We start from the raw sequence: 14,371 nt of genomic DNA, 5'->3' as shown, positions 1-14,371 counted from the left end.
CGATTTTGTTCTGTAACACTGCCCTGATCACCAAAACTTCTCAGGAATGAAAGCAACATTAATCCTGCTTCTGAAATCAAACATCAGGAGGAAGTCATCTAAACAGTAGATACTTAAGGACTAAAGTTTTACTTCCTGTGTGCTGGAAAGGGACAGGCTTAGTACTTAATAACAGCTGCTGAACATTTAAGGTCAAAGTCTTGGCACTGTACTCTGATAAATCTGAGCATTTAAAACTATAGAACAACCTACAACCTGACACACAATGGCAGAGACCTAAATACTTGGCATGGTGTCACTTAAAAGTAGAACTGAGTACTGCAAGAAAGATCAAGAAACTATTTCCATTTTTTAGTGTTATGCTCCCATCACTCCTACCATCCTTTCCTCCTAACTATACACAATTAAAAAGCCACCACACTGCTTCTAAAGGGAGGTGGCAATGGGGGGGGGGGAATGGGAGAAACAGCAAGAAGGAAAATGAAGTAAAGGTTTTAGCCAAGATAAGATTACACTGCAGTATATATAATTCTTCATCCCCTGCAACTACAGTCTACAGTTGCATACTTTTATTTTTTCCCACTTCAAAACGCACAGAGAAATTTAGTAGCACAAGACTGCAAGAAGCAGAACAAAAACAACAAAGTTAAGCACCATAAAGCATACAAAATGGAGACACTTTGGCCTGGATCCCACTCCCCAATAGCCTTTATCTGCCCTGTGATATAAATGCACCCACCTATATGTTGTGTGAGGCATGTAGACTTCCCTGATCGGGAACTCAAGGATCTCCTTAGTGGGTCGGACACGGAGATCAGGATAAGGCTGGATATGCAGCAGTTCAGGGGACAAACAGTAATGGGCGTTCTCTGGTACTGGTGAAATGTCGACCTTCAGCTGGGCTGCGTTGCAGAAACACATGGGTAAGAAGGTAAAGAACAGACAGACACAAAAGCCAAGAGTAAAAATGGGTGTGGGGGTGAAGAGTTGCAGGGCCCGTAAGCTCTTTCCACATCTTTATCCCAGCTGAAGTCATTTTGAAGCTCAAAATGGAGCACCTTCAGAGAATACCTGAACCACATAGTGAGCACGGGAGCTACACACAGGGCAAAAACAACACCAAACAAGAAAGACAAGACTGTCTTTTATGCACACATATGCAGAGTGACAACAGCAGGGACAGACGGGGGCAACAAATTAATAATAAAAAGAATTATTCTGAATTAACTCAGATTGCCTTGCCAGAGCATGACATTGCAGTCTAGGTTAGATAAATGTGACAGATTCCAGGCTGCAGGAAGAAGACCACCTTCTGAATGTGTTCCTATCACCTCCATGAGGTTGACCAAAACTTTATGAACATGGTACATCTGTGTCCAAATCCCTAGCCCCAGGTGCAAAGGATAAGAACAGGTTGCTCACCTGTAACTGCGTTTCTTCGAGTGGTCATCTGCGAATTCACACAAATGGGTTTATTCTGCGCCTGTGCAGCAATCCTCGGAAACTGCTGGAATCTCCAGGCAGAAAGCAATGTATCTTTCTGCAACTTTTTGGCGGTAGCCCCGCCCACCCATATATAAGGCCCCTGGTGGCCCGCTCCTCTTCAGTTCCGAATGAGCCGCAAACAGCGCGGCAACAAGCGTTGTCAAATGAACAGACACTGAGGGGATGGATGGGCGGGTTTGTGTGAATTCGCAGATGACCACTCGAAGAAACACAGTTACAGGTGAGCAACCTGTTCTTCTTCTTCGTGGTCTCTGCGAATCACACAAATGGGTTTAGACTAGCGAGCTGTACTCAGTGGAGGAGGGAGTGTCAAACATAATCAAAGAAATCAACAATCAGTAACAGTGTAACCCAGCACCTTGTATCTATTAACAGTGCCGTGGGTTCAGTGAATGGCAGAAAGTAACACTGCCCTCCCAAAGCCTGCGTCTTGTCTGGCCCTGGCGTCCAGCCTTAACGTCTGAAGAATGTCAAAGGCTGGGACCAGACAGCAACCTTGTACACATCCTCAAGGGGAATCACCCATCAAGAAGGCTGAGGATGCGGCTACTGCCCTAGTTGCATGGGCTCTAACCCGACCTGGCAAGGGCTTCCCAGCCAGTTCGTAGCAGAGGCAGATGGTGTCGCCGACCCATTTGAAGAACCTCTGCGGTGAAACCGGCAGCCCTTTTTTGGCTTCGGAGTAGCAAACAAGAGTTTCCCCGAGCGCCTGTAAACAGATGTTCTGTCCAGGTAGGACACCAGCGCCCTCTGGACATCCAGGACATGAAACTGACGTTCAGAGTCTGTGGTCAGATTAGGAGCCAGAGTCGGCAAAATAATGTCCTGATTGATGTGAAAGGCAGACAACACTCTAGGTAAGAGGGGGATGTCTGTATGGAGAACAACCCTGCCCTTGTGAAATGGAGAAAGGGTTGATCCACCCTGAAGGGACACAGTTCACCAGCCCGGCAGGCTGATGTAATGGCTACTAGGAAAGCTGCCTTCAAAGTAGGGAGTCTCAGATCTGTAGTAGCTAAGGGTTGAAAGGGTTTAGACACCAGATGTGCCAGGACGGCGTCTAGTCTCCACTGCGGAGGAGGAACCGCAGCCGGTGGATGCAGGTTATTGAATCCTTAAAGAACCTTTCTATGTGAGGGTCTCTAAGCAAAGGGGCTTTGTTCTTAAACAAATAGTGAGAGGAGATGGCAGACAGGTAACACTTTATAAAACTGAAAGAGAAACCTGGTCCAGTCAGTGTCATCAGAAGTCCAGAACCACTGGGATGGAGACACGGGTTGGTGGAACGTCCTTGGTCTGTAGGAAGGCAAGGAATTCGTTCCATTGTAAGCATGGGCTGTCTGGGTAGACGGTCTCTACGCTGCCCTAGTTATTTGTTGTACACTGGGTGGAAGAGCCCTCAGTACTGAATCCTCCATGCCACCAATGGGAGAGCTTGCATCTCGGGATGGTGGACTTGCTCGTCGTGAAGCGAGAGTAGGTTGGGCCGGTATTCCAAGAGGAGATACTCTTGGGCCCGTCGTAGTAAAGGGGCGAGTGAACCAAGGTTGTGTGGGCCACCACGGAGTTATTAAAATTGAGTCCGTCCGGTCGGCCAACATCTTCGAGAACACTCTTGTGATCAGAGGAAACGGAGGAGGGGCATACGGTAGGCCTTGAGTCCACTTGAGCTGGAAGGCGTTTCCTTCTGATCTTGGCTCTCCGGTGGGAGAGCAGAACCTCGGTGTGTGAGTGTTTGACAGGGAAGCAAACAGGTCCAGCTGAGGGGTTACCCACTGGGCAAAAAGTTGGTTCACCACATCCGGGTGTAGCCTCCATACGTGGCAAGCGGAGGACGACGTGCTCAGTTAGTCCGCGAGGTTGTTTTGGTCACCGGCAGGTGAATGCACTGCAACAGCGTCCCGTGCTGTATGCACCTTCCCAAATGAGGATGGTGACAGCTAGTAGCGTCTCTGATGTCGTACCACCTTGTTTGTTGAGGTAGTGTACGGCAGTGGTGTTGTCTGTGAGCAGAAGCACGACTTTATCGGAAAGAACCATCCGAAAAGCTCTGAGTGACTTTTGCACGGCCAGGATCTCCAAGATGTTGATGTGGAGAGCGGCCTCTGCGGACGACCACTTGTCCCTTATAGCAAGGTCCGAGTGTGGGCGCCCCAACCTTGCAGGGAGGCGTCCGTGGTCAAGGAGAGGACCAGTTGTGGAGGCAGGAATGGCATCCCTATGCAGACAGTGTCATGTTGGAGCCACTAGGATCTCTGTACGGTCCGTGGATGGTGAGCACCTTGGAAGGAACGTCTTGATTGTGAAGTCGATGAGCTTGGTAGGGAGCAGGTTAGACTTGTCAAAGTTGACCTGCAGGCCCAGGGCAAGAAGGAGCGAGGGGGCAAATGGAGGTCCTCGAGGAGAGTCTCTTTGGAGGACGCCCTGAAGAGTCAGTCGTCCAGGTACAGGAAGACTGTGGTCCCCTTTTTTGAGCAGGTAGGCCACCACGGGCGCCATGCCCTTGGTGAAGACCTGTGGAGTTCTAGAGAGGCCGAAGGGAGGGGCCTTGTACTGGTAAGCCTCTATGGCAACAGCAAGGGGAAGAACCTCCAGTGGTCCTTCAATACTGAAATGTAAAAACAAGCGTCCTTTAAATCCAGTGTCACAAACCAGGAATCTTCCTGTAGGAGTGGTAAAATCGAGGCAAGATTCACCATCCTGAACTTCTTGCACAGAATAAAGGCATTCATGGGCTGAAGGTTCATTATGGGCCGGAGGCCCGAGTTTCTCTTCGGTACAGTGAAGTACCTGGAGAAAAAATACCGTTGAACCCTCCAAGGGGGAACAGGTTTAGTAGCGCCCTTAACTAAAAGAGTGTGCACTCCGTCGAGAAGAGGCGAAGAGGTGTGCAGGAGCACATTAGAACCTCTTCCTGCTGGGAGCCGGGGTACCAGGGGTGTTGGCCAGAATAATTTTGATGTGTCTTAACTGAAGAGGCCCAAGTTGTCAAAGGGCATATCTTCAATCGCCGCCTTTGCCTGGGGGCTGAGTGCAGAGGCCCGGAGCCACGCGTAACGGCGAAGGGCTATGGGCCATATAGCACTTGGATGCACAGTCCATGGTGTGCTTGACAGAAATGATCTGTTGGCCTGCTATCAGATGAATCTCATTTTGCAGAGTGACCATCATGCGTCTCCTATCGTCTGGGAGATCAGCGATGGTAGGGTCCATCCCCTCGACCAGAAACTGTATATAGGCCCCATACAGGCTGCATAGTTGGCTATCTTAAAGTCAAGAACAGCTGAGGCAAAAAATAAAAGAAAAGTTTCCTTTTTTTTTTTTTTTAGTCTATCCAGCTTCTTGATGGCACTGCCTTCTGGCGAAGAGACGTCCTAGGAGCGAAAGTAGCCTGGGCTCCTTCCCCTATATCAGAATTCAGCTGAGGGTGGTTGGAGAGCCAGGACGAAGTGGACAGAGTGACCAGATAGAAGTTGTCGATCCGTAGATAGTCTTTTCTACTGGGTCGAGGGCGTCATCATCAGGGTGGGCCACCTGTAACTTGAGGGCGCCAGCCATCCATATGACCCTGTCAGCAAAGGCCCTGACATCGTCGGTGGGCGACGGCAGTGTAGGGCCCCCAGGAACGAACTATGATCCTTTGTCCGAGAGAGGTGATCTTAGGAGAATCATCTCTGTCAAAGTCGTCGGGCCCCTAGGTGACGTCCACGGCCTGAGCGGGGAGGCGTGTCCGTGTGGGGCCACGAATGCTATGACACAGATGGGAAGGTGCCACTGGGAGTAGGTACTGTCCCGTGGGCTGGTCATAGACAAGGTCTGGGAACGACTCGAGTGGGTCCTGATCTGGCTCAACCGTGTCGGTCGTTCATAGGCCAAAGCCTCATCAGCCTCTGTACCAAGGGCGCCCCTGCCCTTCCGTGAAGGAGAACGTATGTGCCATTTGTCCCGAGAGGGAGAGCGTGGCTTTGATCTTGACCTCTGTGGGGATAGAGGCGCATCGGAGTCTGAGGGTTCTCCCTCCGATTCAAAATCCATGCTGACTATCTGCAGGCTGTCTGCCAGTACAGAAAGGTGGCTCACAAGGAGGACCCTGGGCTCCAAGAGCACTGTCCGGGAAGATGCCGGCACAGGCGGCGTCAGGGTCTTAATTGACGTAATGTCAGAAGACGGAGCAGGTACTGGCCTCGATCCTGGCGGAGGCACTGAGACCATGGTCGGAGGTCCTTTACGCCGGATTTTGGCGTCGGCGTAGGGGTCTTGATTGACCCAATGTCATGAGACGGAGCAGGTACTGGCCTCGACTATGGCGGAGGCACTGAGACCATGCTCGGAGGCCTTTTAGGCCAGGTCTTGATCAACCCCATGTCAGGAGACGGAGCAGGTCCTGGCCTTGAGTATGGTGGAGGCACTGACATCGTGCTCAGAAGCCCGTTACGCCGGGTTCTGGCGTCGGCGTCGGGGTCTTGATCGACCCAGTGTCAGGAGACGGAGTAGGTACTGGCCTTGACTATGGCAGAGGCATTGAGACCGTGCTCTGAGGCCCTTTACGCCGGGTTCTGGCGTTGGCGTCGGGGTCTTGATTGATCCAGTGTCAGGAGACGGAGCAGGTACTGGCCTCGACTATGGCGGAGGCACTGAGACCGTGCTCAGAAGCCCTTTATGCCGGGTTTTGGCGTCGGCGTCGTGGTCTTGATTGACCCGATGTCAGGAGGCGGAGCAGGTACTGGCCTTGACTATAGCAGAGGCACTGAGACCGTGCTCGGAGACCCTTTACGCCGGGTTTTGGCGGCGGCGAGGATGAGCAAGCCCGCTGCTTGTTGCGGTCGGAGCAGTTGTCCCTTTTTCCTTTTGAGGACATAGAGGTGGTATCACCTGTCTCTCCGGAGGCTCCAGAACCGCCAGGCTGGCCTAAAGCTTTTTCGTACAGCGCAGCCTTCAATGTCCGGCCCTGCTTCAAGGTCCGGTGGACATTGCCGTTGGCCATGGGGATTTTAACCCCGCACTTTGTGCTCCTCCTAAAGGAGGCTATGGCAAGAGAAGTCCATAGGTTAGAGAAGTGGTCAAGCCGAAGGAGAGTCCAAACGAATGGACAAAGAGATTCCAATGTAAGAGCAAGCGAAATGCTAGTGAAGTTCCTCGAGCTGCTTAGTTGCGGCGGAATGAAGGAACTGAAGAGGAGCGGGCCACCAGGGGCCTTATATATGGGTGGGCGGGGCTACCGCCAAAAAGTTGCAGAAAGATACATTGCTTTCTGCCTGGAGATTCCAGAAGTTTCCGAGGATTGCTGCGCAGGCGCAGAATAAACCCATTTGTGTGATTCGCAGAGACCACGAAGAAGAACAAGAAAACCTCTATTTGTGAGTAGATTTTAATGAAGCTGACTGGAGGCTTTATTTGTCTGGCTGGATTAAAAAACAGCTATAACTGCTTATTATCTACAAGAAGCCACTAAGGAAGATCTCCTAGGGATGGGGGCTGTGTGTCTGCATTATGCTGCTGATATGCAGCTCTAACTCTCCTTTTCAATGTGTGACATGGAGACTGTAAGAAGTCCTGAACTGTTGCTTGAGAGTAGCAATGAACTGTATCTGAGCAGAAAACTGAGGATGAATCCAAGTAAGACAGAAATCACACTGTACCAGCTGGTGGCACAACCTATTCTGAATGGGGTAGCACTCCTAAAGTATCAAATGCATAGTCAAGGGATATTCCTGAATCAACACTATTCCTAGAAGGCCAGGTGCTGGCAGTGGTCAAGAGTAAAGTTTGCTCAGCGCTGTCTGGTGTATCAGCTGCATCACTTGCTGGTAAAACAGGTCCTGGCTACAGTGATAAATGCCTTAAATACTTCTCACTTAGATTAAAATAAGCCATTCTATGTAGGACCACCCCTGAAAAAAATGTTCAGAAACAACTGCTAGTGTAAAACTCAGCAGAGAGATTGCTGCCTGCCGTGCATTTTACAGACGACATAACAACAGTTACGCATCTGCTGCTCTGGCTGAGAATTTGCTTCCCAGCATAATTCAAGTTGTTTCATATCTATAATGCCTTAAACAGATATCTGAAGAGCCACCTATTCCCACATGAGCCTGCCCATAACTGGAAGTTCTGTTACATATCTTTTCACTTAGAGAGATTACGCAGGTTTACACGAGAAAGGGCTTTTGCTGTAGCAACACCCCCAATAACAGAAAGCTTTCCCCAAGACCAGGGGTTCCCAACTTGGGGGTCGCTCAACCCTTTCTCGGGGATCGCCAGGTTGGGAATTCTCCCCTACCTCCCCCCTCCCCTTGGGTGCCGGCATTGGCACAGGCATCCTCAGGGAGAAGGGGAGGAGGAGGGAGCCCTGACCCCGTCCCTTTTCTCCGAGGCTGCCAGGAAAGACTATATTGCTCCATTGATCTTTTACTGGTTATAATGTCATTTCTCATTTTATTGTTTCACTGATGTTGCTTTTATTTTATAAAATTGCTACAACTGTGTTTGTTTCATTCCATTTTGTTGCCGTTTCCATTTGAATGTTGTAGATTTCCTAAAGTGAGTAGTCAATTTATGAACGTCAATTTATGAATATGTTGAATAAAAATAAGCACTAGCTCTTGAATTAACTGACCTTTTGGATTTGCTTTATTAAAGCATACAAAGCCAAAACACAAACCTACCTACTTTTCCTCTTTTCTCTCTTCTTAGGACAGATGTGATTATCCCATTTTGTGACCATTTTATGATTCTGACAATGCAGGCTCTGGCCCACAAAGGCTGATACCCAAATAAATGTTTTATCTTTCTAAGATGCCACAAAACTCTTTGTTGTTTGTGACTGCAACAGGCTACCTTAGCTATTCCAATGGAATTTCCCACTTTACAGCAAAATGCCACACATCAGGTTCAGACTCCTCACCTGTGACAGGCCGGAGCCTCCTAAGGACAGATGATGGCCGTCTCATATCTGCCAGGAACTTGTACAGGTCTTCATCACTGAGGCGATCACCTTCCTGAAAGTTGGGATGGAACCAAGGAGAGAAAAATTAAAAATGGTTGAACTACAGTTAACTTTTTCAGTGACTATGGCATCACTTCTCACATCCTCACCCTCTTCTGTAATATCTTCAAGTCTTAATCCTCAAAACAGGTTGACATGATCAGAAACACCAATCCATACATAAAACTACATACCTCATTTCAGAAGTATGCCAGGATGGCCAGGAAGGGTTAGGAGAGAGATGAGGGAGAGATAAGGCTCACAGCTTCACATGGAGAAACAGAAAATGCTCCCAAAAACATGGATTTGCTTTTAACTTTCTAGCATCAGAGTTGCTCTCTTAAAGACTCCTCAAAAGAAAATAATGATAAAGTTCAACCTGGGTCAACTCGTTCTGCTAGCCCTATCCTGGGTCCCCACCAACCTGCTTGAAGAAGTTGGTGACTGTGAGGGTAGCTGGGCGGAAGTTGCTGAAGCTACACATCTCTTCCCCAACACTCATGCGTTCATATGCCTTCCTCTTACGTTCATTCCAAGTGCCTTTGCGGTCTACAAAAGAAGAGGATGTACTTGATAAGAGAAATATGTGTGCAAAAAGATACAGGCATATACACAATCAGGAATTATAATCAGGAAGGAAGGAAGAGAGTGCAGCGAAAAGAGTGGATTCTTCTATAAACTTATATACAAGATTAGGTCAACTGCTACCACTGCTGTTTGGTCTCACATCAACTGCATGACAAAGAAAGTGACCTCCCTTGCGATGTGGAGAGGAAATTCTCAACAATTAAACTATTCCTAATAACACACACATATGATCTATTGTTTTTTAATACAGAATACAGCTGTCCCTCAAGAAAATTGGCAGCAGCTGTTGTCCAGTACTTCATTGTTTAATTTGGCAAAACTCTTACAATTTGCAATAGACCCATATTTCAGCATTAATAAATATATAGCCTGCCAAATGTGGGTTGCATCCTTTCAACTTTCAAGGAAGGCAAATGCATTTAATACAATTAATTAGTATATCGATTATTTTACACAAAACTCTTAAGGGCTAACTGACTAATCAAGGTCATGTAAAATCAACCCCTGAGTGCAAACACTCAAAGGCTCCTACAGCAGTTCCACTGAACTTTTTAAAGACATTTGTTAACATGCTGTAACACAGGCATGGGAGCATGTAGATACCAAATTGTAGTTGGGATATACCATGCAAAAACCCTAGAAACTATTCCTTTATGACTGTCTGCATAGGCCAGGATACTCCAGGGGCCTGTGCAGACAGGGCCAAGAAAACTTTCACCTCCACTGATTTACTAAAAGATTGAGAAAGCAGCATGCCTAAATTTAAAGAAAGAAGAGTAAAATATACAACTTGTGACTTCCTTTATCTCAGCCTCCAGTTTACTACCATAAACAAACAAAATATATAAATCTTGTCTCCATATTTGTGGACTGTTGGGTTTTTTATGCTGATTGCAGTGCTAGTAAGTTGTGGATCACCTCTAGACTATTTAAGTGATGACACCTGAAGTGGATCACAGTGCCACTGTTAATAGTGAGCCAGTCACATATCATCCTGTTTCCGATTTAGGATATACAACTTCCTCTGCAACATCTTTCTCTGTTCTTGACCTCTGCTCACTTTCCCCTCCACAAGCCATGCAGATACACTTCCATCCAGAAATATAGTTGCCCCTTGGAACTCATGGGGGATCCATTCCAGACCACATCCTCGCGAGTTCCAAAACTTGTGCATATTCAAGCCCCATAGGCTTGAATGGGGTGTACACATGCAGGCATGCACCACGGGTGAGCATCCCATTGAGATTAATGGCCCTTTCACAGATTTTCAAGTCCACGGATTTGAAGTCCCCGGACTTGGAGGGCGACTGTACTTTGTTTTGAACATTTCTTGAGAATCAGGATAAGTAGAATAAGAAGCAGCACTCTTCACAGGAAAGAGAGCAGGCAATACTTTTGCACTGAGCTGGGTTGTACTGTCTTAACTTACCACTCTCAGACTCGGAAGCATCCCTCTCAAGCAGACCCGTGCTGTTTATGATATTCATGAGGTGGATGGCGGTCCAAGCAAAGGGCATGCGGTACCGCCCCAAGCGGTTGCAGAACTGCTCTCCTGCTATTCGCAGCTTCTCCAGCTTCTCCTTATTCTGGAAACACAAGGGGGGAAATACCATAATCATTGTGATGGAACTAGAACTTTAAAATGCTATGCTGACTTTGACTTCTGAATGACTTTGACTTATGAATGAGAGACCTCCAAGTCACCCTAGCCTCAACAACCCTGCTCAGGTCTTGCAGACTCTGGGCCATTGCTTCCTTGATTGAATCTATCCATTTGGAATGCAGTCTTTCTCTTTTCCTGCTGCCTACCACCTTACCAAGCATTAATGTGTTTTCTGGTGAGACATGTTTTTCATGATATGTCCAAAATATGACAGTCTCAGTTCAGTTATCTTCGTTTCTAGGAAGAATTCAGGCTTGAACTGCTCTGTCTCGGACCTGTTTATTGGTCTTTTAACAGTCCACAGTTTCTACAGAACTCTTCTCCAGCACCAAGATTTCAAATGGGTTGATTCTCTTCCTATCAGCTTTCTTCATTGTTCAGCTTTCCCAACCATACATAGAAATGGGAAATATGACAGCATGGACAATCATAATTTTAATACTCAATGATATATTTTTACACTTCAGAATCTAATCTAGTTCCTTCATAGCAGTCCTTCCAAGCTGTAGTCTTCTTTTAATTCCTTGATTGCAATCTCCATTGAGATCACTGACTGAACCAAAGTATGGAAAATCTTGAACTATTTCAACATCTTCCTCATCTATTTTAAAGTGGTCATTATTTCTGTTCACATAATACTCAACTATAAACCAGCCTTTCTTCCTTTCAGGTACAAAGCAATATACTGTAGTTACAATGAGGGCAAAGCAATGCTACAAATCTAACATAATGAAGGATAAACTTTGCAATGGAACAATAATGATTTTGGTCTCATTAGTCATTGCATGTGAGTGATCTTACTCAATGGTGAAGAAAAAATACTGCAAGGTCAAGTGCTGGGCTCATACCACCCTGCTCCCTTATCTTATTGGTGCTAGGCAATTTCCCTGGGCTGGCTGTAAAAATTAATTCCCACACAGAACTCAATGGGGGCAATGCCAAGGTACAACGATTCTGCCACCAAATCCAAGAAAAAGCCAAAATGCAAGCCATGAACAGACTTCAGACAAGGTTAGTAGTGCTAGTGAGAGGCTCAAAGTGCACTGAGAAGCCAGTGTGTACACGTGTGCATATGTTGGTATTTCAGCCTGAAAGAAAGAAAACAAGAACAGCTCTTTCTACTGCTGCTGTGATTCAGAGGTGAGGGTGCAGAGAACCCTTCTGGGGAACCTGGATCTGACTTTTTAAAGGACGTCCAAAATTACAAATTATCACAGCACTGTGTTATTATTCAGGATTAGTGAAAATAAGTAATAGTGCACTCCTCAAAATTAGCAGCAAACAAGTAATGCATAAACATGGGGGGCAGGGAATAATGTTCTGTCCTCTGGTAGAATTTTAGTTGTTGAGCCCTTACCACATCTACAACAAAGTAATCCTGTGAATCAAACCATCTTTATTTCAGTTAGGAGTGGGCAAAGGAGCTATACACCCCAGACAACTGAAGGAATGATTCAGGTATAACTGGAATGCAGAGCCATGTCAATTGTATTTCACCATCTTCCTTGTCTTACATTTCATTTACCTTCAGTGTATCTGTTTCCTTCATGACCATGTATGGTTCACAGCACTCACTAATGTCCCCTTGCTGCAGCACCTTTTCCAACTGTTTAAGAAGAGGAAAAACAGATTACTGGTGAAATTTAACAGATCTCAGTAAATTTCTGAGAATTAAACCAAGATTTTGAGCTGTGTGTTGAGTTACTATCCATGTTTTAAGTAGCCATGCAACTTCAGGTGAAGAAGCCTAGGCTCAGAGCTGGCTTCCACAGCAATAAAAATAAAAAATCAAACCCTCTGGTTTAAGAACAAAGGCCAGATTTTGACATGTATACAAGTAATTTAAACATTTTTTTTCATATGCTATATTCATTTTAAAGAATTTATTATGTTCCTGCTAGCCACAGGAAGGTGCAAACAGATGAGGGAACATGAAAACATTTCTCACTATTGGAAACGTTACTGTACCCTACTCTAATTTCAGAGAATCTACTAAACAATGTATACATACTCCTCAAATTTTTTTCCATAGCCATAAGAACTAGAAACATACATTTATTAAGAAGAACAGCTGAGATTCTTGAGAGGATGCCTTCTCTCTTCCAAGTGAGAGAACAGGACAATTCTGCCTACATTCCATCCACAGAATTTGTTGCAATAAACTTTGGAAGTGCAACTGAAGACTGAATGTCTCACCTTGATCACCAAGAATACATCTGGAGAAGGATGTGTGAGAGAGAAGATTGCAGAACGTGCCAGTGTGGAGATGGCAGGGTGGGCACTGTGTGCTCTCAGGAGGCCCTTCATGTGCTCCGAATTGAGATCAAAATAAAAATTTTCAGAGATCTAAAAAAATGGGGAACGAATAGCAGTCAGAGAGAGTTACTACACAATGTCCTGACTCACCTGCCACAGCACTAACAACACAAGTGACAACAGTCAACCAACTCATAAGAGGTAAATTCTACACCTCATACCTAGCAGGCAAGGCCTACTTCCTGTGATCTTGAGATATGGCTAGTTATGCCATAGCTCCTGTGCTTCCCCAAAGGCTTGGGCCTGCTCTTTCTGCTCTTCCACAAAGGATGTGTCTTGTTTTTTGCCACATCTGCCTAAGACTACATACTAGCTAGTCTCCTGAGTTAAACCAAGATTTTGAGCTGTGATCCCACTTTAGTAGTGGTTGGGGGGGGAGATAATGCAGAAAATAAAGGCATCAGGGAATGTACCCAGTGGGCTAAAGGCACCTTGTACCCTCAACTTAAAAAGACCAGACAAAGCAGAACTTGTAGTCAGGAAAGAGGGACCTATGTAGCCATTTGATCTATCTGTTCCTCATGGTTGATCTCAAGTAAACCATTCTCCTTTCTTTGAAACCTGTACCTAAAAGGCAGCTCTTTAAGCCAGGAACCTAAGAGAACTATTGTACTGACTGGAGGCAGAAAAAGAAAAGTCTTGCTTCTTCTGATGTACAAGAAGTAGAAAACTTGCTCCAGGAAAAGAGATGTGCCCAAATAAACTGGTCTTGTGCTTGGGCTGCCATGACAGGTATCTCTCAGACATGATCCACATCTATTGCAGTCAGTGTTCCCTATGAAAACCTAGCTGATCTAGCAAAAGGATCTTGACCATCGTCAAATTGCTACCCCCTGCCAAAGTCCTCACACTTCTTCTGTACTTCACCTTAAAATCGAGATTGGTTCTGACTGAAAGGCAAAGTTTGCTCACTAATGCCTCCAGTTGTCTAGGTACAGCAGGTTAAAATAAACAAAAGATACCTTCTTCTTCTCTTTCACATCATAGAGTGCCAGTGACCCGAAGATTGGCTCAATCTCTATCTCAAATCTACTCCATGGAAGGTGATAAATTGGAAAGAAAGTGATGGAGACATAGGAAGATGGGGGAAGGGGAGGGAGGGAGAGAGAGAGAAGCAAATTATTAAGAAGATTGTTCACTGACAGAACCAGAGCCAATGACAAAAGCACAGCCAACGGCCTAGTTCTGCTCCAGAGAACTCAAAAGCTGTGCTTCAAAATGAATCAAGAACACTGCTGCTGGCAGCTTCTAAATCAATTTATACAATCCAAACCACAACTTTCCACAAGCAGAATGCAAGTATCCTACCAAAT

The 14,371-nt window shown here is 46.2% G+C and overlaps 1 protein-coding gene across 4 annotated transcripts in view; it reads right to left on the bottom strand.

The window, feature by feature from the left end:
* Positions 1-14,371, bottom strand: part of LOC149323499 (dedicator of cytokinesis protein 7-like) — a 167,798-nt gene that overhangs the window by 91,090 nt on the left and 62,337 nt on the right. For all 4 annotated transcript variants that reach the window (XR_016276060.1, XM_089489066.1, XM_089489068.1 and 1 more), the window contains exons 8-14: positions 14,021-14,087; positions 12,939-13,088; positions 12,268-12,348; positions 10,509-10,665; positions 8,916-9,040; positions 8,411-8,504; positions 740-902 (exon numbers count right to left, since the gene is read on the bottom strand). Coding sequence is in view for 3 of the 4 variants with exons in the window: in XM_089489066.1 (XP_089345192.1) it covers positions 740-902; positions 8,411-8,504; positions 8,916-9,040; positions 10,509-10,665; positions 12,268-12,348; positions 12,939-13,088; positions 14,021-14,087 (837 nt within the window). In the remaining variant the exon portion in view is untranslated. The remainder of the gene's footprint in view (positions 1-739; positions 903-8,410; positions 8,505-8,915; positions 9,041-10,508; positions 10,666-12,267; positions 12,349-12,938; positions 13,089-14,020; positions 14,088-14,371) is intronic.

The sequence above is a fragment of the Sceloporus occidentalis genome, unplaced genomic scaffold (genome assembly GCF_023333645.1).
Source record: "Sceloporus occidentalis isolate IW3139 unplaced genomic scaffold, rSceOcc1.0.p SCAF_1, whole genome shotgun sequence".
Classification (NCBI taxonomy): domain Eukaryota; kingdom Metazoa; phylum Chordata; class Lepidosauria; order Squamata; family Phrynosomatidae; genus Sceloporus; species Sceloporus occidentalis.
The sequence above is the reverse complement of the archived record's forward strand: the minus strand, read 5'-3'. Positions and strand labels throughout refer to the sequence as shown.